At 61.6% G+C, this 23,387-nt stretch overlaps 1 protein-coding gene across 7 annotated transcripts in view; it reads right to left on the bottom strand.

Moving 5' to 3' along the window:
• FBRSL1 (fibrosin like 1) overlaps positions 1 to 23,387 on the bottom strand; it is an 81,382-nt gene that overhangs the window by 32,039 nt on the left and 25,956 nt on the right. For all 7 annotated transcript variants that reach the window (XM_032471941.1, XM_032471940.1, XM_032471942.1 and 4 more), the window contains exons 3-4: positions 17,575 to 17,679; positions 15,440 to 15,475 (exon numbers count right to left, since the gene is read on the bottom strand). In XM_032471941.1, coding sequence (XP_032327832.1) covers positions 15,440 to 15,475; positions 17,575 to 17,679 — 141 coding nt within the window. The remainder of the gene's footprint in view (positions 1 to 15,439; positions 15,476 to 17,574; positions 17,680 to 23,387) is intronic.

A 23,387-nucleotide genomic window follows, 5' to 3' on the forward strand; every position in this document is an offset into this window, starting at 1 on the left:
ACCATCATCAACACCACCATCACCATCATCATCACTACCACCATCACCACCACTCAATATAATTATTACTGTTTTCCAACAAGGCAAAGCATGAGGGGTTCCCCTTTGGAATGGTTGAATGCCCAAATCTGAGAGTTTTAGGGAGGTATCTCTCAGCCCTGGAAGTGCCAGCTCTTGTCCAAAACCCTGATAGCTGATGCCCAAAAGCTGAGCCCTCCTTGGCCCTAATGAGACCCCAACTTCAACCCTTTCCTTCCCTGCTTGCCCCAAGTTCAAATCTCATCCCTCTCCTGGCCTACAAGCTCCTCCCAGCCTGGCCTAGCCAGCAAACAATGTATCAGTAGGCCCACTCGCCCAGGGCCGTCCTCTCTGCCCATCCTTCAGTCAGCCCAGAGGGTTACAGTCCTGAGTGCAGTCTTCGGCATCACCTGCCTGACTGCCTGGGGCCTGGGTGACTGGAATGATTGGCTGGGAGAGGCACTGCCTTACACCAGTGGGCTCAGTTCTTCCCTCCTGCCCAGGGGCTGTGTTGGGCACGCACTCCTATGGCTTGGGGCGGCTAGAGCGAGGAACCCATCTGGGAGCCCTAAACTCAGCTAGGTCAGAGGCAGATGTGAGCTTGGGGCTCCACATCCCAAAGCACTGAAGCTCAGCTCCTTCATGCCTCAGGCCACTGCAGATCACATGGTACCTCCCAGGCTCAATTGGTGGCCGTCCTTGCTCCCCATCCATGGGTGGACAAGGCCCTGAGACAGCTTGAGAAGCCATAAGCTGGATGGGGCTGCTGATGGGCTTAGTTTGGCCTAAGTAAAAACAAAATAAGTTATCTGCCAACATTTACAAATCTGGAGATTTCTCATGAAACCCTGTGGATTACTGAGAATGAGGAGCCACGCTGCCCACTGCTGAGCAGCACTCCCTGTGGGCTCTGCTGCAGCCCATCCCTGCCTCTCCTGATGTCCAGGCCCGAGTGCTGGTCTTTGTCACGTGCTGGGAACACAGCCACACAGTGGGCTCTGGAGCCTGGTTACAGGGTCCCTTCCTGCTTCCCCCACATAGGGTGACATTGGCAGCTCGTTTCATCTGTCTGAGCCTCAGTTTCCTCATCCGCAGAGACGGGATGATGCCTCCACACTGGCATGGGCTTGGAGTAAAACTAGTCAGGATATGTGGACTGCTCAGAACAGCAGCTGGTTGGGAGTCAGGGCTCCATGCATGTGAGCCACTGTTATTGTCATCTTCACCATCTTCACCATCATCACCACCACCACCACCATCACCATCTTCACCATCATCACCACCACTACCTTCATCATCACCATCTTCACCATCATCACCACCGCCACCTTCATCATCACCATCTTCACCATCATCACCACCACTACCTTCATCATCACCATCTTCACCATCATCACCACCGCCACCTTCATCATCACCATCTTCACCATCATCACCACCGCCACCTTCATCATCACCATCTTCACCATCATCACCACCGCCACCTTCATCATCACCATCTTCACCATCATCACCATCTTCACCATCATCACCACCGCCACCTTCATCATCACCATCTTCACCATCATCACCACCGCCACCTTCATCATCACCATCTTCACCATCATCACCACCGCCACCTTCATCATCACCATCTTCACCATCATCACCACCGCCACCACCATCATCACCACCACTACCTTCATCACCATCTTCACCATCATCACCATTACCTTCATCATCACCACCACCACCACCATCATCTTCACCATCATCACCACCACTACCTTCATCATCACCATCTTCACTATCATCACCACCTTCATCATCACCGTCTTCACTATCATCACCACCACCACCACCATCATCTTCACCATCATCACCACCACTACCTTCATCATCACCATCTTCACCATCATCATCACCACCACCACCATCATCATCTTCACTATCATCACCACCACCACCTTCATCATCATCTTCACCATCATCACCACCACCACCTTCATCATCAACATCACCGCAACCTGGCCCAGCCCCTTCCTTCATACTGCCTGGCTAGCACTTGGAGGCATCTGAGTCCTCCATGGTGCCTGGGCACAGACACCTCCTCTCCTGACAGTGCCTGCTCCCCTAGGGGCACCTGCACAGGTCTGGAGAGCTTGGACTCCATCACTAAGTCTCTTCCAGAAACCTGGGCAACAGCTTGCTTGAGGTGAAGGTCGCTCATCACCCTCCATGACTGGGGACACAAGTCAGCATGGTCATTCGGCAGCAATAGAAACAAGCCTTTTCTTCTCTTTGTGTGAGCGTTGACGACCACTTCACAGCAGAGCTGGGAGAGGCTGTCCATCTCCCAGTTCTCAAACAAAGGCATGAAAAATTCATCGGCAAGGAGACCTGCTGCTGAGCCTCTGCTCCCATCAGATGTTCCAGCATCCAGACCTGGCCCTGAGACACCTGTGGGGACAGAGTGGGACCCTCCTGATCACTTCGGAGCCTCCACTGTGCAATGGACAGAGGTGAAGGGCTGCCCTTGAGGAAGGTGGCTGGGGGAAGGCATGAAGCCACCCCCTGCCCTGCTTCTGTCCTCCAGCTTCTCACTCAGGCGGCCTTGCCTCGATCCAGGGGTCAGAGAGGGCTGAGGGGTGGCGCACGGCCTGGCGCTCAGGAGGCGGGCTGGGCTCCTGCCCCAGCTGTAGTGCATGAGCTGCTTATAGAGCTGCCGGAGGCAAAGGAGGGTCTGCCCCTCCTTCCCAGCCTGGGACACGCTCCCAGTGGGCACTGTCACCTGCAAAGACCAGAACAGCACAAACTGAAAAAAGTTGGCAGGATCTGTGGCCTGGGTGTGAGCAGAAGGTGACAGGACGTTGTTCAGCCCACCTGGGCGTTGGGGTGAGGAAGGTCTGAGCTGCTGGGCAGTCAGTGCTGAACCCAATCCTGGGCTGCACCCACGTGGCCAGAGGCGTGCCTGGGACACCTGGGAACTGCCTGGCACCAGTCCTTGGTGTGGGCGGCAGCGCTCGCTGGGTATGTCCTCATGGCTCACATGTGCCGTGCGCATGCATGTGCCGAGACTGGGCATCCTCCTGCCATGGGGCCACGTGGCCCCACGTGTGTGGCCCAGGAGCACCGATTATGCGGTCAGTCCGTGTCTGTGCTCAGGCTCCCGCCCTGCCGTGGCCCCGCACACCGGCTTCTTTAACATTCTGCGTGTCGGAGTCGCCCTGGAAGAACTGGGGGAAGGGAGGGGCGGCTCCACCGAGGGAGCAGAGTGACCCCACCCGGGCAGAAATCCATCCTTCACTAGGAAAGGCTTGAGGTGTCCCCTTCGTTTCTGCTGCAAACGCTCCTTTGCGATGTCGAACACATGCCAATTAAGTGATTCAGCTAAAATGTGGAGCCAAATAAGGCTATGAGCCCCAGCCGGCGGGAGCAGCCTGGGAGAAGGCACTGCTGTTCCTTCACTGTCTGGAGTAGGTGGAAAGGCCATTTTTCACCCTTGTATCCTCACCTCAATCATGTAAATAAAGCTTTTGGCTGGGCTTCCCCTCCCCATCAGGGGTAGACCTGGGGGCAGGGAGGCCACTGGCCCTCCCCTGGGGATCACCAGTTGTCTCGACTGTGGAATGGGGAGGCTGTGGGATCATCGGGTGACTGGGTCTGAAGCGCTGGGCAATATACCTGGCAGGCGCTGCTCCAGGTGGGACCTGTGGCCGCCAGCCCTCACAGTGTGTAAGTCCATTTCACAGAGGAGAAAGCAGAGGCTCAAAGGGTAAAGGGACTTGCTCATGGCCACGTGGCCAGTGAGCAGGGGCTGGGAGCTGGGTCTAGACCCCAGCGGGCCCTGTGCCCTGGTCAACTGTGCTGGGGTCTGGGCTCTGCTGGGCGGCAGTCCTGGGACCGTGGGGCTGGCAGGAGTGGGGGCAGGGGAGGGGAGGGGAGGGGAGTCTCTCTGACATCCTGCTGGTGGCAGAGGCCCAGAAAACCACAGGGCATGGGGCTGACACTGTGTTTGTTCACTGGGGTCACGTCTACACACGTCACTCGTTCCCCCCAGGCCCACCTGCTCACAGAGGTGAGTGCTGAGGCTGAGTGGCTGGGCTCAGGGAGCCCACAGTCTTAGCCTGGCCCATTTGGTCAGGGCCCCACACCAGTGGCTCCCTCGTGGTGGCTGAGACTGGACCTAGGTCTCAGCACTGCCTCTCAAAGGACCCTTGGCCACCTCGGCCCAGGAAGTCACAGTCAGGCCTGATTACTTATGCAGGATAACGAAGGGCGGATCCTGAAAAATTCCATTCTTGTTTACTCAGCTAATTCACTTTTTATGAGTGTTTAGGCTTTAAAGCAAAACAAAGCACTAATTACCCAATTAACGAGCAATTAAGTGACTGCATCCTAATAGCCCGAGAGCAGGCTGCTTCTGGGAGCTGATGGTGAGTGAGACCCACTGAGCAGAGATGCGCAGCTGGGACCACGCAGGTGCATGTGGGAGGGAGGGCCGCCATCTGTTACAGGTGGGGACAAAACCCGCCCTGGCCAGGTGCTTCCCCCACGCCACTTGTGTGCATGCCCCACGGCCCCTCCCGGCCGGGAGGGCCAGAGTGCACAGCCCCTTCCCACCCTTGGCCCTGTGGGGAGCTCAGGGTGGCCTGTGGTCTAGGCAGTGGTCTGGGGGGTAGGGCACAGAGGCCACCACACCCAGCTGAGAAGAAACAGTCCTGTGGCTGGGCGGTGGATTTCTCAGGGCCCTGGGGGACCAGGGGGTGCCTCAGGGCCTCCTCCTGCATTTTCAGACTTGGCTGAGAGCACTCTGGGGGAATGCAAAGTGACATGGTGCAGGGCTTGAGGGCAGCCTGGCACCACCCTGGGCCTCAAGTCTGAGCTGTCGCTGTGGACACCGCAGCTTACGAGTGGTCAGTGCCTGGCCTGTCCTCAGTGGGGAGAGTCTGTGGTGGAGTCAGTGCCTGGTCAGAAGGGAGGCCAGCCCAGAAAAAGCCACCCTCCTAACTTGCCAGTCTCAGGAGGACCTGGAACAGAATTCTGGTCCTTCCCATGCCTGGCCTGTGCGACCTGCCTGCTGCCTAGCCCCCACATCCCTGCCAATCTGGCCTCTTCGCTCTTCCCAGGGCTCTGGTCAAGCAGCACCCCACAGAGCGCCGATTCACAGTCCTGCCCTTGCTCTGCAACCGGCTTCAATTAGCTGCTAGTTTGTGTATCATCAGTCTCATTCCACTGAACCCAGTTTCCCTGAGAACAAAGATCTCATTCCTGCAGTACGGCGTGGGCATGGATGCACGAATGAATGAATGAATGAGCGAGTGGACGGATGATGACATGAGCTCTGACCACTGACCTGTGAACTGCCCCACCCGGGGTCTTAAGGAGCTCTGGGAGCGCAGAGTGGGGGCACTGCCTGTGCTGCGGGCTGTCCCCACAGCACTGCTCAGCACCTCACACGATTCTGGAATGTTCCGGGAGATGAAGTTCACGAAGATGAAAACCTGCCTGGTATCTCCAGAGCCTTGACCCTAACGGCTATGAAAAACACAAAATGACTTTTCATTTTCTCCGGTTACCAAGGCCATCAACAACTGGGGCATCGCTCTGCGGGTGCTTTTCCAGACGAGGGTGCGCTGGGAGACCCCGAGGCCCCGGCTTCGCGGAGCCACGCTGGGACTCGCCCGGCGGCCGGCGGACCCAGGCTCGCCGCTCCCATTCGGAACGGACTCATTTTCCCTAGATGACTTCTCTCTTCCCCTCTGCTTCATCGAGGCGCACTCTCTGCTTTCTAGTTCTGTGCTGGGGCCATGTGGCCCCCACCCTGAGGGGTGATGCAGGATGCTGTGACCACAGGCACGGAGGGCACCTCCACCAGGCTGCCATCTCCTGCTGCAGCTGGCGCAGCCCCGTCCTTCCAGGGAGCCCTCCCTGAGTCCCCGGAAGCCTCCGCCTGTCCTGTGAGCAAATACTCTGCCCCCAGAGGGGCCCAACCTATCTATCCCTCCACCTCCCATCCCCCGCTCGGTGCCTCATCTGTCCCCGCTGGCAGCTCCTGGTGACAGCAGCAGCCAAAAGCGTCTCACTCCTGGGGCAAACGTGATGTCCCCAAACCTCCACAGGCCCCAAGGGCCACCAGCTGACCTGGCACCACCCCCCCACGCCTGCCAGCCACACATGCACGCTGGCCTGCACACACACACTCACACAATGGGCGGGGCCCTTTCATGCTGGTCCCCTGAGGAGAGCCCGTCCCCCAGGTACCCCAAGAGGCCAGGCTGCTCCTCCAGACCTACACTGGCGCCCCGCCACACCCTCTCCCCTTCCGGCTTCATTGGCTCCGTGCACTCTGCTGACACACCACACCTCTGACTTCTCTTTCCCATCTGCCCCTCCCTCCGTGGCCCCCACCAGAGCAGGGACTTCTGGGTTTTCTTGAATCCTCTGACCTTGGGGCCTGGAGCGGCACCTGGACCACAGTGAGGGAACCACCAACGCCTGGGGATGGCCAGCAGTGCTGGGGGTCCCTGTGCGACTCTCCCCGCCCATCCCCGGCCCCACGCAAGCTGCAGGGGCAGGGGACCCTCTGCTCCGGTCTCGGGGGCCTCACCTCAGGCCCCCTCTCCCTCTGCCCCGCGGACTACGTGTCACGCCGCCCTGCTCCCACTTTCCCTCATGAGCGGCTCTCCAGGCGCAGCCCTTGCTGGGCTGGAATGACGAACGAGCCCGTGTCAGAGAACGCATAAAAGGCGGCCCCGGCCCCGCCCGCCGCGTGCGGCTGACCTTTCGTGGAGTCGACTGTATTAATATATTCTCGTGTTGTCAGACTCGGAGCGCTAACTGCCTTATGAATTATTTATCAACACAGAAAGTCTTCACCAGAACAGTGTTAACATTAATTCCCAGCCTCCTGTGTCCCAGAAGCCCCGCCTGTTCCACAGCACTGAATTTCAGCTTCCCAGCAGCCCAGTCTGTCATCCACCTGCTCCCCGGACTGACCACCCCTCCAGCTGTGGCTCCTGGCACATCTGGCTGCTGCCTTGAGGGTTCCTGCAGGCTTGTCCAGAACATCTGTGTCAGCTTCCAGGGACAGGATGGTGAGGCCTTTGGCTCACAATGCCTGAAGGTGTGAGGGAGGTCAAGGCCTCTGGGGGGCCTCATTGCTCTGGGCTAATCTGAGGGGTTGGGGCCTGCCTGCGGCTGACCAACTTGTGATCAGGGTCCAGGCAGAAAGGCAGACCCACTTGGGGACCTCAACTAGCAGCAGGGAATTAGCCACCCAGGTGATGTAAGGGGCGAGGAAGCCCTGGGGGCTAGCAGGGGCCGGAAGCCATGGTGAGCCCCCACTAGAGGGACCGCAGGGGCCAGGAGGGGAGTGGGCCCGCCACCCCTACCCCTCTGCAGTTGCCCCAGGTGCTGCCTGCAGGCCAAGATGGGTGGGAAGAGGGGTCCAGGGGCAGAAGCTGTCCCCTGTCTGGAGGGGAGAGGGAGGAGGCTGGGGAGGGCCCGGCAGAGGTGAGGGGGCTGTGGTGGCCCCCACAAGCCCCCCCAGAGTCCATACCATGTGTGGTCCCAGCCCAGAGGACACTTGAGAGTGACAATGCCGTCCAAGGCTTGGCGTCACACTCCCTTCCCCGCAGGCCACCCTCTGGAGAGGTCCCCAGGGGAGGACCGCACCCAAGCCAGCCCCATGGCTTCTTTGCCCACTAGGAGCCCCGAGCCATCCCACTGCACCACTGGGAGGCCCCCATGTAGGGCCTTAAGCTGTCCTGGAGAGGCTGAGCCCATTCCCTCCCAGGAGCCAGGTGAGCGCCTGTGGCCTGCAGCCCGGCCACACCATGGCGGGCAGGAGAGCCCCCAGAGATGAGCTCACAGAGCAGTGGGGTGTGACAAGACAGCTCTGGGGTGCCAGTGGAGTCTAGAGTGTCTGGAGACTTCCACGTGGAGAGCAGGGGAGGAATGGGACCCTGTGTGGAAGCCAGGGGCTCCGCATGGAGCCAGAGGGGCTTGCAGGGCAGGGGCCCCAGAGGGCATCTGGAGTGGCTTCCCTGGCAGTCCCTGCAAAGTGACCAGGGGGCGCAAACCTGGGGTCCACAGAAGGCTGCACCCCGCATGTGCTGGGTGGGGATGTTCTCTGGTCAGGGGGCTGCCGTGTGCACCCCAGCTTCTGCCTCTCAGTGGCTGGTGCCTCTTCACCAGGTTGCTGCCAGTTTGAAATAAAATAATGGGAGTGGGGAAGGTTTAAAGACGGTTGCAAAATGCCACAGAGACTGGAGGGTTTTTCATGAGCGAATGCTCTCCTGCCACTAAAGCCAACCCTTGCTTGATGACAGCACGGGGGGACACACCCACATCACCCTGCCCTGGGGCCCGGAAAACCCAGCCTGGGGCTCCAGGCCCCAAGCTGGAGCAGAGCACCTCCCAGCATCCAGTCCCCCTTGCTAACCACTCCCCATAGCTCCCAAGGGGCGACTCACTGAGGAGCGCCAAAGGGCCCGGTGTGCTCGGGCGGCTGGGACAAGCCCTGCTGAGGCCGTGAGCCGGAGGGCCCTCCCTTCCTCCCCTGGGGCCCTGGCGCACCTGCACCCCACCTTGCATCTGCCCTCAGCCTGACTTTCCTGCTGTTCTTCCTGGGGTGCTGACCTGACCCCCCGCCACGGTTGCCACCAGATGCCACCACAGCAGCCAGCGTGGTCTGGAAGTACCTGCCGCTGACGTATCTGCTTTCTGCCACTGTCCCCCAACCAGGGTAGGGACGCCGAGACTTGCTCTGCTGCAGCCCAGTGGAGCAGGGCCCCAGGACGGGCGGCGTAGAGGCCACAGCCCTCAGTGATGCCACAGGCAGACACGTGGCGGGTGACAGCGACCCGCCCCACAGTGCAGAGCGAGGGAGCTGGCAGTAACAGCAGGTGCCTGGCAGGCCCGTTTATTCTGCCCACAGCCCTCTGCGGCGGGTACCGCGGCTCCACCTTCTCACAGATGAGAAGATTGAGGCACCGGGTGGCACCCAGCCTGGTGGCAGCTCCCCCTCCCCCTCCTCCTCTCCCAACCTGAGACCCTGCTGGGCCCTGCCCAGTCGGCCCCTCATCCCTGGCAGGGCTTTGCAGAACCTTGGACTGCGGTGCAGCCCCCAGGCAGGCGGGGGCTAGTGGCCTCTGGCACTGCCATCCCTGCCCCTCCCCTGCTCAGCACCTGAGGCCACATGTGACCTTTGCAGGCAGCTCTGGCAGTGTTCCTGATACAGCAGAACCAGGAGCCAGAGTATTGACTGAGCTGGAGGGCCAAGCCATCCTGCTGGGTCAAGCACTAACTCTTCAATGCCCAAAGCCCTAGGGGCAAGCAGCTGTCCAGATCTGTGACATCCCAGCTTGACTGTGACCCATGGGGGCTCTTGGATGGCCTCCCCACCCCAGTACACACAAGCTCAGGGCCAAGATGCTGGGATGGGAACTCCCAGGGAGCACAGGGTGCCTCCTCCCCTCCAGCATCTGGCAGGACAGAGGGGTGGGGGTGGGATGTTTCCTGGCCAGGAGGGTGGGTCCCCAGGACCCTCCAAGATGCCCATCCCTTGTTCCCTGGGCTGCCCTGGCCTGCCTGGTGCACACCCACCCTGGCCGGGCTGACCTCCATGTGGGGCAGCAGAGTGAGGGACTCAGCTGCCTGCAGAGGCTGGCCAGACACAGCAATGCGTCCATGCGACTGCCCAGGCCAGGAGAGTGGTCAGACACACGCCGCTCCACTCGGAACGGCTCATGCCAATAAAATCCAGAATCCTTGAGCGCTCCTTCCCCCATACCGGAACCCCTCCCCCGACAGCAGCCCTCGAAGTCTAGTACCCTCCCCCATACTCCGCACCCCACCGTCGGCAGCGCCCCCACACCCAGCACCCCTCTGCCGGCACTGCTGACATTTACAGCACTGTGCAGGTCACCTGCTCCTCTTACCACTTGTTCAGTCCCTGCTCTATCTGAGGGTCCCCTGATGCAGCGCCGAGACGCCCTTTAGGAAGAACCAGCTGTGGAGTGGCCCCTGCAGCGCCTGCCCACAGGAAGCTCGGGAGCAGAGGCCCCCAAGGCCACACCCCTCCTGGTGCCCCATCCACTGACCCAGGACCACGATGAACGGTCCAGCTGCCCTGGGCAATCTCCCCTCCCGCCCCTCCTCCTAAGGGCGCAGACCACAAAATCAAGCCTTACCCCTGTCAATCTCCACATCAGGTCTGCTTCCCTGGGAATAACAACCATGGATGTATCCACGTGCCACGTTCCAAGTCCCTCACCACCAGCTCAAGGATGGAGCTGGCCACTCCCTACCCACCGGCTATCCAGGACACACGCTGAAGACAGGGCCGGGGGGACACAGGGGCTCTCTACCAACCCACAGGGAAGGACTTCCATGTTCTCCAACTGCTCAAATGTGGGCTATAGCTGCACCCCAGGGACCCTGAGAGGTGAGCTGAGGGAAGGCTGGCTGGACAGAAGAATGGGAGGACAGGTGGATCCCCTGACAGGCAGGCCAGGCCTGGGCTGGGGTTGCATCACAAGTAAGGACACTGCCCACCGCACACCCGCCGTCTCTGCTGACCCCTGAGCAGTGGCCACTTCCCAGCCGCCGGCTTAAGGACTGTCTTGTGCTTAAAGGTGGAAGGAGAATGCAGCTCCCCCGACTCCAGGGAGAGGCTGACGGGTTTTTATTGCTTTTGTACAAATTATGGCTGCTCGGAAGTGGCCCAAGGAGCAGGGTAATGGATGTCATAAACCTGCCTCGTAAAGGCGGAGCCTGCGCTACAGAGCCGCACACTGTGCGGGTCAGCAGAGGCCCACACCGGCCAGGGCAGCAGAGGGCTCTGCCGTCTGGGGGGGGGGGGCCTGTGCTGCCCCCAGGGTGAGTGTGGTGGGGCAGGCAGGCCTCAGGACGGCTCAGGGGCCCCAGGCAACTCTGCCAGCCCACCCGCCCTTCTGCTGTCTGATGCTTCCTAGAGCTGAGTTCCCCAGCAATTATCTCATTTCTAACCACGACTGTCCCTGGCCCACACGGAAACCATCTGGGTACCCAGAGCTCGGCACCCCATCCCCCGGGGGCCACCTGCTCTGCCCTCCCGAGCCCACACCTGGGGTTCCCAGAAGGCAGGGCTGCGCCCCTCCTGCCAGAGTGTGTCCCTGGGGAGAAACCTGAGCATGAAGCCCGATGACCCTTCCAGGAGGAAGGGGTGCACATTCACGGGCACACATGGGCTGCACGGACTGGGGATCGCGCATGCTGGGCGGATGGGACGCGGCCCTGAGCAGGCTGGCCTGGCCTGTTGCTGCACCCAGGCAGAGCCTGGTCCGCGGCGGGGCTCTGGTGCTCGGCAGACATCTGCTGTCCACAGCACCCCCCCACCCCAGGTGACCGGGGGCTTACGAAGCCACGGCACTGCTCCCACCTGCTCCTGGCGCCCACTCCCGGCTCCCGCTCTCGGACTGTCACCTGCCACCCGCTGGGAGCAAGCCCCAGGCAGGGGAGTAAAGGAGACTTCCCTGACCCCAGCCTTGGCCTTGGACTCTCTGGAGGCCCCAGATGTTGCGGTATTTCCTGCAGTGCGTTCCTGCGCCCCGCCTGCCCTGCGAGACTTTCTCAGCAACTGAAGGACCGACACAGTGCCAGCCTTGGGCCCGCTCTGTCGGGGCCCTGCCGGCTGTTAGTTGTAACTGTGCCCTGCCGCCCGGCTCTGAGCGAAGGGCCCAGCCAGGGGCAAGCCACAGGCCGCAGCAGCCTTCCTCCATGGGGCACCAGCTGGGCTGCATGGCATCTGAGGACACCCACCTGGGCCAGGGGCCTGGGGTGTGGAGGCCCCCGAGACCCAGAGGAGGTGCCACGGTTGGTGATGGGTGATTAACAGAAATCCCCTGAAAGCAATCAAGCCAATCAGCTAATTATGCCTTGTGTGCGACGGGGGAGGGGCTGCCCTGGCAGGTTTGGCAGGTGGGCCCTGCCGGTCCAGGTGGGCCGTGGGCGGCCTGTGCCCTTCCGCACCTAGTCTGGAGGCCGCTCTCTCACAGGCACACCTCCGCCTCCAGGCTGCTGGCCTGGGGTGCAGGCACTTGCTGCTTCCTCCCAACCCACCACTGCTCTGCTGGGAACCAGAGTCGGAGCCTCACCCAGGCCTTCCCGCCGCAGGGTCTTTGCACAGCTGCTCCCTGTGTCCGGGCGAGGCTGGGAGGCTTCGGGCCACCCCTTGCCTACCCCTCCCCGTCCCGTCCCTCCACAGCACTCACCACCTCCCTGGGGACCACACTTAGCTGCTTTGTTCAGCACCTTCTCCCCTAGATCAGGAGCCCCGGGGCCGGGAAGCTGGCTGGTTGGCCCCTTCCCAGCACTGCTGACGGGTGCAGGGGACGCTCAGTAGATGCTGCTGAGGGGAGGAGGGACTACGAAATGTGCCCTGATGTGCGGGCGAGCGCTGTCCCCAAGGGATGGGAAAGGTGAGCCAACAAGCGGTGGGGTGGGAGAGGCACTTGAAGGCCTGCGGCCAAGTGGGCGCCAATGCTGTGGGCTCAGGGCGCGGTAAGACGGAGGGAAGGCCCGATCTTCCTGCCCACGGTGACCAGGGGCCTGTGGAGGCTGGTGCTGGGTGGGAGAGGGCTGAGGGGGCGCTGGGGCGTGTCTGGAGTCAGTGGCCCACCCGGCCCTGAATCTCAGCTCAGAGTACGGCCCCGAGCAGAGGCCCCTCCTGACAGGGGTGCCTGCGGTGGGCACAGGCCCCCTTCCAGAACACTCCACACACTGGGGCAGGGCGGGCCTCTCTGCCTCAGTAGGCACCTAGATCCTCATTGCTTTTTAGTAGCGAAAACTCCCAAGTCCCCTGCCGCAGGGGACAGGAATCCACACGTCCTTGGTCACAAGCCTGCCAAATGAAGAAAATGACTTCCTAACTAATTTGATGGCACTAATGAACATCTGATGGCGTGCTGGGAGGCCGCACTGAGCTTTCGGGACAGAAGTGGGGGAGGATGAGCAATAATTGGGGATTTGCTGGGGATAAACCTTGGCAAATTAACCCCCTTTAAGTACGGTCTATAAACCAGGTCAGATGACAGACGTCCCACATCACTTAGCACAGGCGTGGGGGGTGCTGTCCGGGAGAAGCGAGGCCTAGCATGACCCCTTTGGGCCTGAGACCCCAACTGTAGGCACGCATAGGTGGTAAGGGGCACAGGGGCCAACGCACACACCTACAGGCAGTGTCATGTGGCCAGAAATCACACACACACACACACACACACACACATACTGCAGAGTCACAGATGCACCGTGCCACGCCCAGACACAGGCTCCTAGATGGACACTTACATGCAGACACACACGTGTGGCATGGACGCACTCACCAGCACATAAACACACATTTGCCACAGCCACAGACACATCCAGGCATCCCCAGACAGATACACAAGAGGACAAGACCCCGACTCACACTGACGGCCAGAGAGAAACATGCAACCCTTCTGGGTGCAGGTCTGCAGCCCCACCACGGCCACACAGAGACACCACCTCACTGGCACGTGCATGTAACACACATGCCAACACACAAGGAAGCACCCCACACCCTCCCCTTCCGCTGAGAGCCACATGGAAGCAGCCCCACCTGAGTGTGCACCCTCCAGTTTGAGGGCCCCACGGAGAGGTCCGTATCTGGAGGCTGGAGTGCAGCTGCCCTGAGCTCGGCCCAGCTGGCCCCCAAGCCCTATCCCTCTGGCCCCAGCCCGGAGCCTCCACCTGCTGGGCAAGGGTCCTCTGGGCCCCGTTCCCACTCCTCCAGCCCCGGGGCAGCCCCACCTGCCATCACACCAAGGGGACCAGAGGACTACCAGGGCCAGGTCGACCACATGCCCTTGCGGCGCCAGCCGGCACGCAGCAGGGCCCAGCTGACACACCTGCAGACTGTCTGCAGACAGTTCAGGGACCCCCATGGCTCAGCAGCAGGCTGGGCCCTGCCTGACGCCATCTGTCACTCCTGTGCAGCGGTTGTGGGGGGTTAAGCTGCAAGCAGCTGGCGTGTCAATCACAGGGTCTTCGCCAGGCAACGTTCAAAGCAACGTTCTGGGGAGAAGACCATGAATGACGTGTGGGGATGTGGAATCAGAGGGGCCATCCAAGGGAGATCCCAGCGGCCCTGGGTCTCTCAGCCATGACTCGGCACAGGGCATCCCCAAGCCCAGCCCCTCAGGACTCCTGGACCCACTGGGACTGGTGCGTGCTGGTGGGCCTTCTGGCCCCCCACTGTCCCCATCACTGTCCCAGCTTTCCGCAGTCCCGATTTGTACCACCCAGCGCGTCACTGTCAGTCGCCTCCGACAGCGCAGGTCTGCCTGCTCTGTTCCCGCCTGGAGCCAGGTCCTGGCCCAGGCCCTGGCCCGAACGCCGCTTTGCCAACATGGTCAACTCCCAGGGGCCGTAGGCATGGTCGGCCTGCCCAGGTCTGTGGGAGGCAGGAGCAGCCTGGGGCCGCCAACCATGACTGTGACAACAGCTGAGAGCACCAAGGCCGCCCAAGGAGGGCAGAGCCCTCCCCAGGGAACTCCCCTCAGGTGGCACCTGGGACCACCACCCAGAAGTGTGCAGCGCCCCCGGTCAACGACTCGTAGACGCTACGGCTGGCCAGGTTGGAGGCAGAAGGCAGCCCCTGGGGGCTGGGGAGCTGGGGGAGGGAAGGGCCAGGGATCCATGGCTGTCCCCACCACCGGGGAATTAATGGGTTAATTACACATCCTATAAAAAGCCGCTGTGATTTAGAGAGCCAGCCTGTCACACCCTGGCACTTGGGCACTGGCAGTAAATCAGGGGCTGTGGGGATGAGGCAGGCGGAGCCTGGGCCCCTGCCCTCCAGTGAGCCAAAATGGCTGTAAATCTGCAGAAACGGCCTTTATGGAGCTCTGGGGTTTATGGTGTCATTAACGTTCCTCCTGATACTTAAGGAGAAATGAAATAAAGTCGTGAGGATATGAGGAGGGGGCTGGGGGACAGGGAGGGTAGCCCCTGCCATAGCTGGAGTATCAGCCGCCACAGGCCTGCCCCTTCCTTCCCCTGGACCTCCCCCTACCAGACCCCTGACGACAGCTAGGGGGCTCATGCCCCAGTGCAGCCTCCCTGGCCTGGGCTGAGCATGGACGGGGGAGAGGGTGTCAGCGCAGGGGGGCGCTGCTCCATGCCTGGGGCCCCCGACACCAAGCGCTGCCCCACCGGCCGCAGAGGTGGAGTGTCCTGCCCCACCCCCCACTCCTCGCAGGCCAGGGCTGCAGGGCAGGACCCTGGGAGGGAGTGACGGTCCCTCTGAATTGGCCCACTTTTGGCCCCATCCCCACCCCTGTACAAACCCCACTTCCAGCCTGGAGGCAACGTTCAGCACAGTCGGGGGTCCCGAGGGGCATGTGGGGAGCAGACAGTGGGAGAGCGGGAGACTTACGGAGTAACCTCTGCCTGAGACCGCCTGCGCCGAGCTCTGCAGAGAAGGAAGAAGGACAGTTAGAAACTGGGTCGCAGCCCCTCGATGGCCACCCTCCCCCCGAGGACCTGAGCAGTCAGAGAACCTGCCTGGCAGGATACTGTGAGCCCAAGCCAGGCCAGTAAGACCACTCCTGGGTCTCTGCTGGCATTCTAGGCTGGGGGCCGTGAGGGCTGGGGACCACACAGCAGAGCATCACGGAGCCCTGAGGACCCTCATGAGGAACCTGCCACCCCCAGACCCGGGAGACGTGGTCCAGCCCAGCAGAGTCACCCCAACAGAGAGGCAGGCAAAGCCCTGATGTTCCTCAGGGATGGGCTCAACCCTTGGCCAGGTCTCGGCCCCTCCCAGAGACCCAGCCCTGGGTTCTACACATGGTTCTGGGCCGGGGGTCAAACTCCTCTATGCTCAGGTCGACTTGTCCCTTGTCACCCACCAGCCTCCCAGGGTCACGCGGTCCAGCGGGGAACCTCAGGGAAGGCTTCCTGGAGGAGGAGCTGGGCGGGTAACTTTGGGCCTCAGGTGTCAGATGGGTCAGCTGTGGCCTGGAGGCTGGCAGCCATCCCAGGAAGCCCCATGAGGGTGACCCAGTGCTGGATGGGGCTCCCTCTGGCTCAAATGGGCATTTCTGACCCGACGAAAGAAACCAGTTAAGTGTGTTTCACAAGGTCCCCAGGGCTGGTGGTGTTCACCAGGGCTGACCTCCAAGGCATAGGAGGACAGGACGTGGTGACTGGCTGGGCAGGTGTGTGTGAGGGGGACCTCCAGCAGTTGGCGAGAACGGGCTTGTCTGGGATGTGGGAACCACAGACCAGGGTCCAGCATGCACTAGGAGGGACCCAGGGACGTCTGGGAGGGCAGGCGACACTGCAGCCTGGGCTGCTCCACTCTGCTCAGCAGGGGTTGGGGGACCCCTCCCCCTTCCCCAGGCAGACCCTGGCCCTGCTGAAGAGGGTGGCTAAGGCACCATAACTGCCCACGAGCATGCGCCTTCACGCAGGCCCTTGCTGTGCTCAGAATCTCTCCATTCATCCTGGCCGACAATTAGAGGAGTTCGAACTAGGGCAGCCCCCGCGGCCCCAGACAATTACCAGCCTATTTTCCCGTCTTGTGGCTACAAGCTCGGAGCCGGGCAATTAGGCCCTCCTCCCGGCCTCCGCGTCCGCCCTCCCCCAGCCTCCATTTAAATGATAATGAAGAGACTTGTTCCATTTAGCCTGGCAGAAAACCCACCTCTGCTCCGCGGCCACTTCTGCAGCTGGGGGTCAAGGAGACAAAGGCCTCTTCCAGGAGCGAAGCTTCCTCCTGGGGGACCCTTTCGCCTGAGTCCTCCCCGCTGGGCCCCTCTGCCCCCACTCCTAGCCCTTGCTGCACCAGCCCCATCCACTCTTTCCAAGCTCTAGGGAGACGCAGGGGCCCTGGAAGGCCACCCAGCACCCCCGTCACTGGTCAAACCCCAGTGGGAGCCCCTGGGGCCCCCCAAGCTGGTGCCCCCAGGGACCTAAGCTCAGGGACCTGTCTTTCAGACAGGACACCGAAGGGTATCCCCGGATCCAGGCCAGCTTGTGCCTCAGAGGGGCACCTGCCTCAGAGGGGCACCCTCCCGCCACCTCACCATGCAGGCCGCTGGCCTGAGCAGATAGGGCGGTCCGCGGGGCGGGTGGGAGAACTTCCGGCTTGTTCCCTGCAGTGCAGGACCACTCGCCTGGCCAGACGCACTTCCCACTGCCCTTCCTGGTAAACACACTGGCGGGAGTCCTGCCTCCCAGACCACAACTCTGCCCGTGGAAGCAAGTGGAGCGGGGTGGGCTGCTGACCACCTGGCACCCACCCCGCGCCCAGCCCCAGCTGGACAGAGCCCCCCCTCCCCCCACACAGCCGCCTCCACCGGCTCCTGCCTGTGCGGAATGGTAGTTCCTCATTTAAATCCCCCCCGACAGGGAAGTCCTAATTAGTGAAAAATCATGTTTTAATGAAGGCGAATGCTAATTGTGAGCACAAAATCCTCGAGTGAGACTCTGGGCCCCTAAGCAAAGGGCTTGCGGCGGTCACCCTGGGGACCCAGGAACGTTGCGGTGAGGGGCTGGGGTACTCACGTCACTGAGCTGGTCCCGAGAACTGCTCCTCCGGGAGCTGGTGGCTTCTCGGAAGCTGTCACCATCACTGTTGTGGTCGCCCCCTCTGGACACTGTGACCTTCATCTGGGGACAGGGAGAGACGGGCTCAGCAAACACACCACGGCCCTGCCTGTGGGGTGGGGCAGGCACACGGCCAGGCTCAGGTGCCTCACCCCCACCCCGACCCCATCCCTCTGGGCCGATAACCCAGGGAGGGGGCAGGAGGGGCGGAGCTGACCATTTACAGCCCAGTAATGCCCATTCCTATGCAGAATGGGAAAGAGGTGCCCCGCGGGGGGCGAAGGGCTGGCACAGGATGACAAAACTGCAGCGTCCCCCTTCCCTCCAGCCGGCGGATGATTTGAAAGACGCCTGGATGGGGAGCAGGCCAGTGGGCTGCCTGTGCTGTTCCCCTCCACCAGGGTTGGGTCACCGGGCGTCAAGACAGGCCAGCCGTGGCAATCCACCCCTGTTCCTGCTCCCCACACGCCCACCGCTCACAGGCCTCCTCAGTCCTCACCACAATCCACGGTGGGCAGTCCGGGCTGCAAGATCTGCAGAGCTGTGTGTGACCGGGCCACTCCCCGCTGTGTGTCCCAGGGCCATTACTCAACCTCTCTGTGCCTTAGTTCTGTCATCTGCAGAATGAAGCAAGTAGTACCCACTAGGCTAGCTGCTGCTTTGTCCCATACCTGCCGGAATCTCCAGAGACATGGCTGCACTGAGAGCCTGCCCTTAGCTTTTCACACTTCACACAAAAGCCCTGATTAGACACTCTGTGCCCATTTTACAGAGGAGGAAATCAAGGCCCAGAGAGGTTAAGTGACAGTGCAGGAAGCAGACTCAGAAGCCTGCTTGTGTTTTTCTTTTTACTTGGAAATAATTTCACACCTCACAAAGCTGCAGGGAAGGGATGCACATCACAGCCCCTGACCCCCTCACCCTCCCAGGCCCAGGAAGTCGCCACCCCTGAACCACGTCAGCTTCACCTCCCACCTCCTGGTCTCCTCAGCTCCCGGCTGCCCCCACCCTGGCCTTCCCTGCAGGACCTAGTGAGCTCTGCTGTCCCACCACCTCTCATTCCCGCATCTTTGTCTGGACACACACTGACAGTCCAAACCTTCCGAAGTCATGGTTCTTGGCCAGCACGCTGCCTAGCACCCCATGACTCCTGCCGCAGGTGCTGCCAATGTCCCCATGGGACAGCGTGGGGGACACCGTGGGATGTTCCCTCCTCTTTACGCACCAGGCCTCCCAGCCCAGTGCACACACTCTCAGAGCTCTGGAATGCTGAGAATCTGCCCCATAACAGGGTCAGTGAGGCCCAGTCCTCCACACCCAGCCATTTTGTCATTAAGCGTCCTTCAGCCCTGGAGACCCCAGCTGGGGCGAAAGGCCAGGACCAGTGAGCAAGGTGTGCCAGCTACGCTCTGGAAGACTCTCGGGTCCCCGCGAAACCGTCTCATGGCCTGAGCCCTTCCTCCTGCAGACCCCATGGTGGGCTAAGCCAGAAGCCCCTCTCAAGGCAGCGCCTCAGAGCCCCTGCCCCTAGGGCGGCCCTAGGTCCTGAAGTGGGGTGCAACCCCTGCCAAGCCACTGATCCCTGCGTTGTGTAGAGGGCAGAGCGTAATGACAAAACACAGAACCAGTGTCAACCTGGGGCGCAGGGTGCCAGGGCTCAGGCGAGAGCAAACCCCCTCGGGAAGCTGGACTAGCCACACCTGCGGGAAGCCCTGGCCTTGGTACCACCCTCCCTCCCCGTGGCAGGCCCAGGGCAGAGTCCCAGGCCTCCCCCAGGCAGGACCCCCTGCCCCCACCCCCATCACGAGCCTGTGGGACCTCAGCCTTACTGGCTCCACCCTGCTCAGCCAAACGGTGAACGCGGAGACCCTGAACTAGTGCTGCCTCGTCCGACCGTCCTCAAGCCTGAGCTTCCTCATCTGAGAAATGGGGATGCCTTCAGCCTTCACAGGCACTATGGGGGTGAGAGACAGGTTCTGCCTGTGAGCCTGAGCCCAGGACCAGCACTGAGAAGCCCCCAGGTGTCCCTGTTGTCACCAGCTGGGCTCTAACTGCCCCGTGGGAATGGGCCTTTCTTGCCTCTGAACCCCATGATAGGCCTCACCAAAAGGAGGGACGACCCCAGCCCAGGGGACCTTCCTGGCCTTGCTGAGGGGAGTCTCTGCGAGAAAACAAATGTCCCCATCCAGTGGTTTTCAAAGTGGGGTCCCTGGACCAGCAGCATCAGCGGCACCCAGAAGCTTGTCAGGGATGCTCTCACTGCTGGGGGACAGTATTCTGGGTTGAGCTCAGGGCAGGGTCCCTGCTGCAGAAGAAGGTGGCTGGACCCAGAGATACTACAAGGACTGGAAAGGCCTGGTGCAGGGCTGCTGCGTACAGCTGTGCAGGTTGCTCACTGCACAAGGACACCAGCAAGGTGGGGAGGAGAAGCAGAGGCTGAAGAACAACCCACATGTGAGGAGGGAGGATGCCACGTTCCACTTCATACGTTCACACGGGTTGTCTCCTCTGAGCTGGTCCCCAGAGGGGATACCTTATCCTGACTCCTCGGTGGTGCCCTGCAGGAGGGGGCAGGCTGGGGTCAGCCATCCTTCCTCAGGTGGCTGGTTTTAGCTCTGGAAGTCCCATGTCTCAGAAAATCCTGTAAAACAGTCATGTGCCCTGGGAACCACCCCAATCCTGGACACACTGGGATGGCCGGTCACCAAGCTCGGGTCTGGCTGTCCTGGTGCCCTCTTTGCTTCCTACCTGCTTAGAAATGCTGCTGGCCAGCTATGCCAGAAAGCCAGGGATGGCACGCCTCCACTTCCAGCTGGGGCTGGAGAGACAAGATTAGAGTCCCTGGGACTATCCTGGGAGGGCAGCTGGGGGCTCCTGTGACTATGCCCACCCCTGGGCCTTATGGCCCATCCACCCACCCATCCATTCATCCATTTATCCGCCCACCCATCTACCGTTCATCCACCATCTATCCATCCATCCACCCACCCACCCGATGCTTACTGAGTGCCTGTGAGATGGCTCTGTTCTGGGCAGTGAACACAAACAGACCCAAGGGCCCGCCCTCCCGAAGCTACAGAGAAGAGGCCAGCACACGGCCAGCAGACGGCCACAGGTGCTTTGGAAGGACAGCAGCAGAGAAGAGGGCCTCACTCACGGTGACCCCTCTGAAAGATGAGGAAGTGGGCCATGAGGCCATCGGGGAGGGTAGGGGCAAAGGGGCTCCCTGGGCGAGAGGAGAGCCCTCACAAGCAGCACCTGCGGTTTCTGTTTCTGCGCGGAAAACACTCACACTGTGGCTGCTTTCAGCTACCGATAGTTTAACAGCTGGCCTGCAAAATTCCTGAACACGCAACAGTCAGCTCTTCCAAAAACACACCCTTAGACTGGAGGGGCCAGGGCTCTGCCTTCAGACTCGTGGTTGTGTGAAAAGTAGGGCACTGCCCTCGACCTGGGACGGTCAGGTCACAGCCGTCAGAAAGGTGGGGAGAGGACATTTCCCTTAGACCAGCATGGTTAGGGCGCTGCTGTCAGACCAGCAGCGTTAGGGACACTGCCCTCAACTTGGCATGCCAAGAGCACCTGGGGTCCTGGGCCTTCTAGCAGTAACAGTGAGGCCATGGCAGCTGGCCCATGAAGAACCCCCTCCTGTGACCCCTCTCTGGCAGGGCCCCCAGCCCGGGCTCTGCTGCACATTCCAGGAGGAAGTGTCTGCCTCCTGGGCCGGCCGCCAAGTGCTCTCGGCCGCAGACAGGCAACATGTGGTTCCACTTGGTGATCAGACCCACAGGGTGTGGGGCTGAGGGCGGCCTGTCCAGGCACAGCTGAGAAGGGGCCCAAGAGGCAGGACCTAGGCTGCCCCCCAAGCTGTGGGGGACAGGAAACCACCTGTGCCTGGGACACCTTGGGGCACCCCTCTCTCCAGCAGCGAGCAAGCTCACTGGGGCTCCGAACCCGCCCCAATCCCTTCACAGACACAAAGGGGCACCCAGAGCCCCTCGATGACCCCACACCCACCTAACATCTGGACACAGCGCCCACCTGCTCTTGTCACCTGCCCAACACTCTGCGCTCACCACCCTGCAGAGACCCCCACTGGAAGGTGCACACAGGCTCCGACTACCCCCAGAGCCCCTCCGCGCAGACGGAGCAGAGGCACCCCCACCCCCGGCACGCTCGACTGTTACACGTCACAGATGCACATGTCACCAGTGGAGACAGTGGGAACAGTGCCCTGGAGCTGCGCAGTGCACAGCCTGAACAGCTGTCCGTGGCAGCCCCCGCAGGAGCTCACACCCCAACAGACGGCTTCACCCCCAGACAACGGTCATTCCACGGAGCTCTCGGGAGCGTACACGAGCACACACGGTGTTGAGGGCTCTGGACTCTGCCCCACACCTCTCCTCCTCCAGGGCTGGGAGGTGCCTCTGACCCACGGCTGGACCACAGTGGCCTCCAGAGAGGCCCACTTGGCCCCCACACCTGCAGGCCTGGCCTCAGACCCTGGGGAAGCCTGAGAAGGGGGATGTGGCTGAGGACACCCTCAGACTCCCTCAAACCAGTTGGGGGCAGGCTCTGGGGGGCGGGGCAAGGGGCAGGCACCGGCCAAGCCCCAGTGACCCTTCCTCAGCCCCTAGACAGCGAGGCTACCATTCCGACAGGAAGGGAGTTGGAACCAGCGTCCCCACCACCAACCCCACGATGCCCCTGCAGAAACTGAGCACAGACTCCCAACGGCCCAGGTGCCCCATCCTGCATCCACCCCCCACCCCCACATGTGTGCGCACACCCGGCCTCCCTGACCTGGGGCCACGTGGCAGCCCAGGCCTGAGGGGAAGACCTTCCTCCTGGCCACTTCTTCACTCCCTGCTCTTCACAGCACCCCATTTTCCTCTCAGGGACCCCCCTGACAACTGTGCCCTCTGGAGGGCACTAAAACCCCTGGGCCTTCCCAGGGATGGATCACGGTGGATCCGGGTCCCAGAGACCTCCTTGGGCGCTCCAGGTCGAGGCCCCTGCTGAGTGAGCAGCCGAAGCCAAGCCATTGGCCCTGACTGGGCCCCCGCTAGCTGGACTAGGGGGCTGAGCTGTGTTCATTCATGAGAACTCGTCGGCCTCCTCCCCCCACCCCGCCTTCCCTGCTCGTTCCAGCCGATCCCAGCGTCCAGTGCCTTCTGTGGGCCCCAAATCCTCGCATCAACCCTTGGAGCAGGTGCCTCACGTGGCTGAGTTGGGGGTGATGGCCTGTCCTGTCCACCTGAAGCTCTCACAGTGCAGGGTCTGAGGCCTACGCTGTGCCAGGGGTGGGGGCCCACCTTCTCCCTGGGCGTCCCACTCCCTGCCCCCTCCGTCACACCTGGTACATCACTGCCCCAGGGCTGTAAACCCCAAGCTCCGCTGGGGGAGTCCCTTGTGTGAACCCAGGCCTGGCTGTCTGCCGGACCCCCACATGCTTGCTTTTTCCACTATCAAGAGGCACTCAGGTCCCTGGTGCTCAGTGGGGCCTCCCAACCCCACTGAACCTGCACCCTTGCCCTACCCAGCAGCACCCAGCCCGGGGTGACCTCCCTCCACCCCCAGCATGTGACAGCAGTGAGGGTGTCATACACTTTATTCTGTTCAGTGCGCCCCCGCCCTCCAAGTCCGGTGCCCACACCTGTGTCTGGCAGAGGTCTGTGCTGCGCCTCCAGTTCTGTGGGAACCTGGGCAGGAGCTGCCTCGGGGAGGCGTGGACTTCAGGGCAGGGACACAGAGCAAGGCCGGCCCAGGGA

Source organism: Camelus ferus, chromosome 32 (assembly GCF_009834535.1).
Source record: "Camelus ferus isolate YT-003-E chromosome 32, BCGSAC_Cfer_1.0, whole genome shotgun sequence".
Taxonomy (NCBI): Eukaryota; Metazoa; Chordata; class Mammalia; order Artiodactyla; family Camelidae; genus Camelus; species Camelus ferus.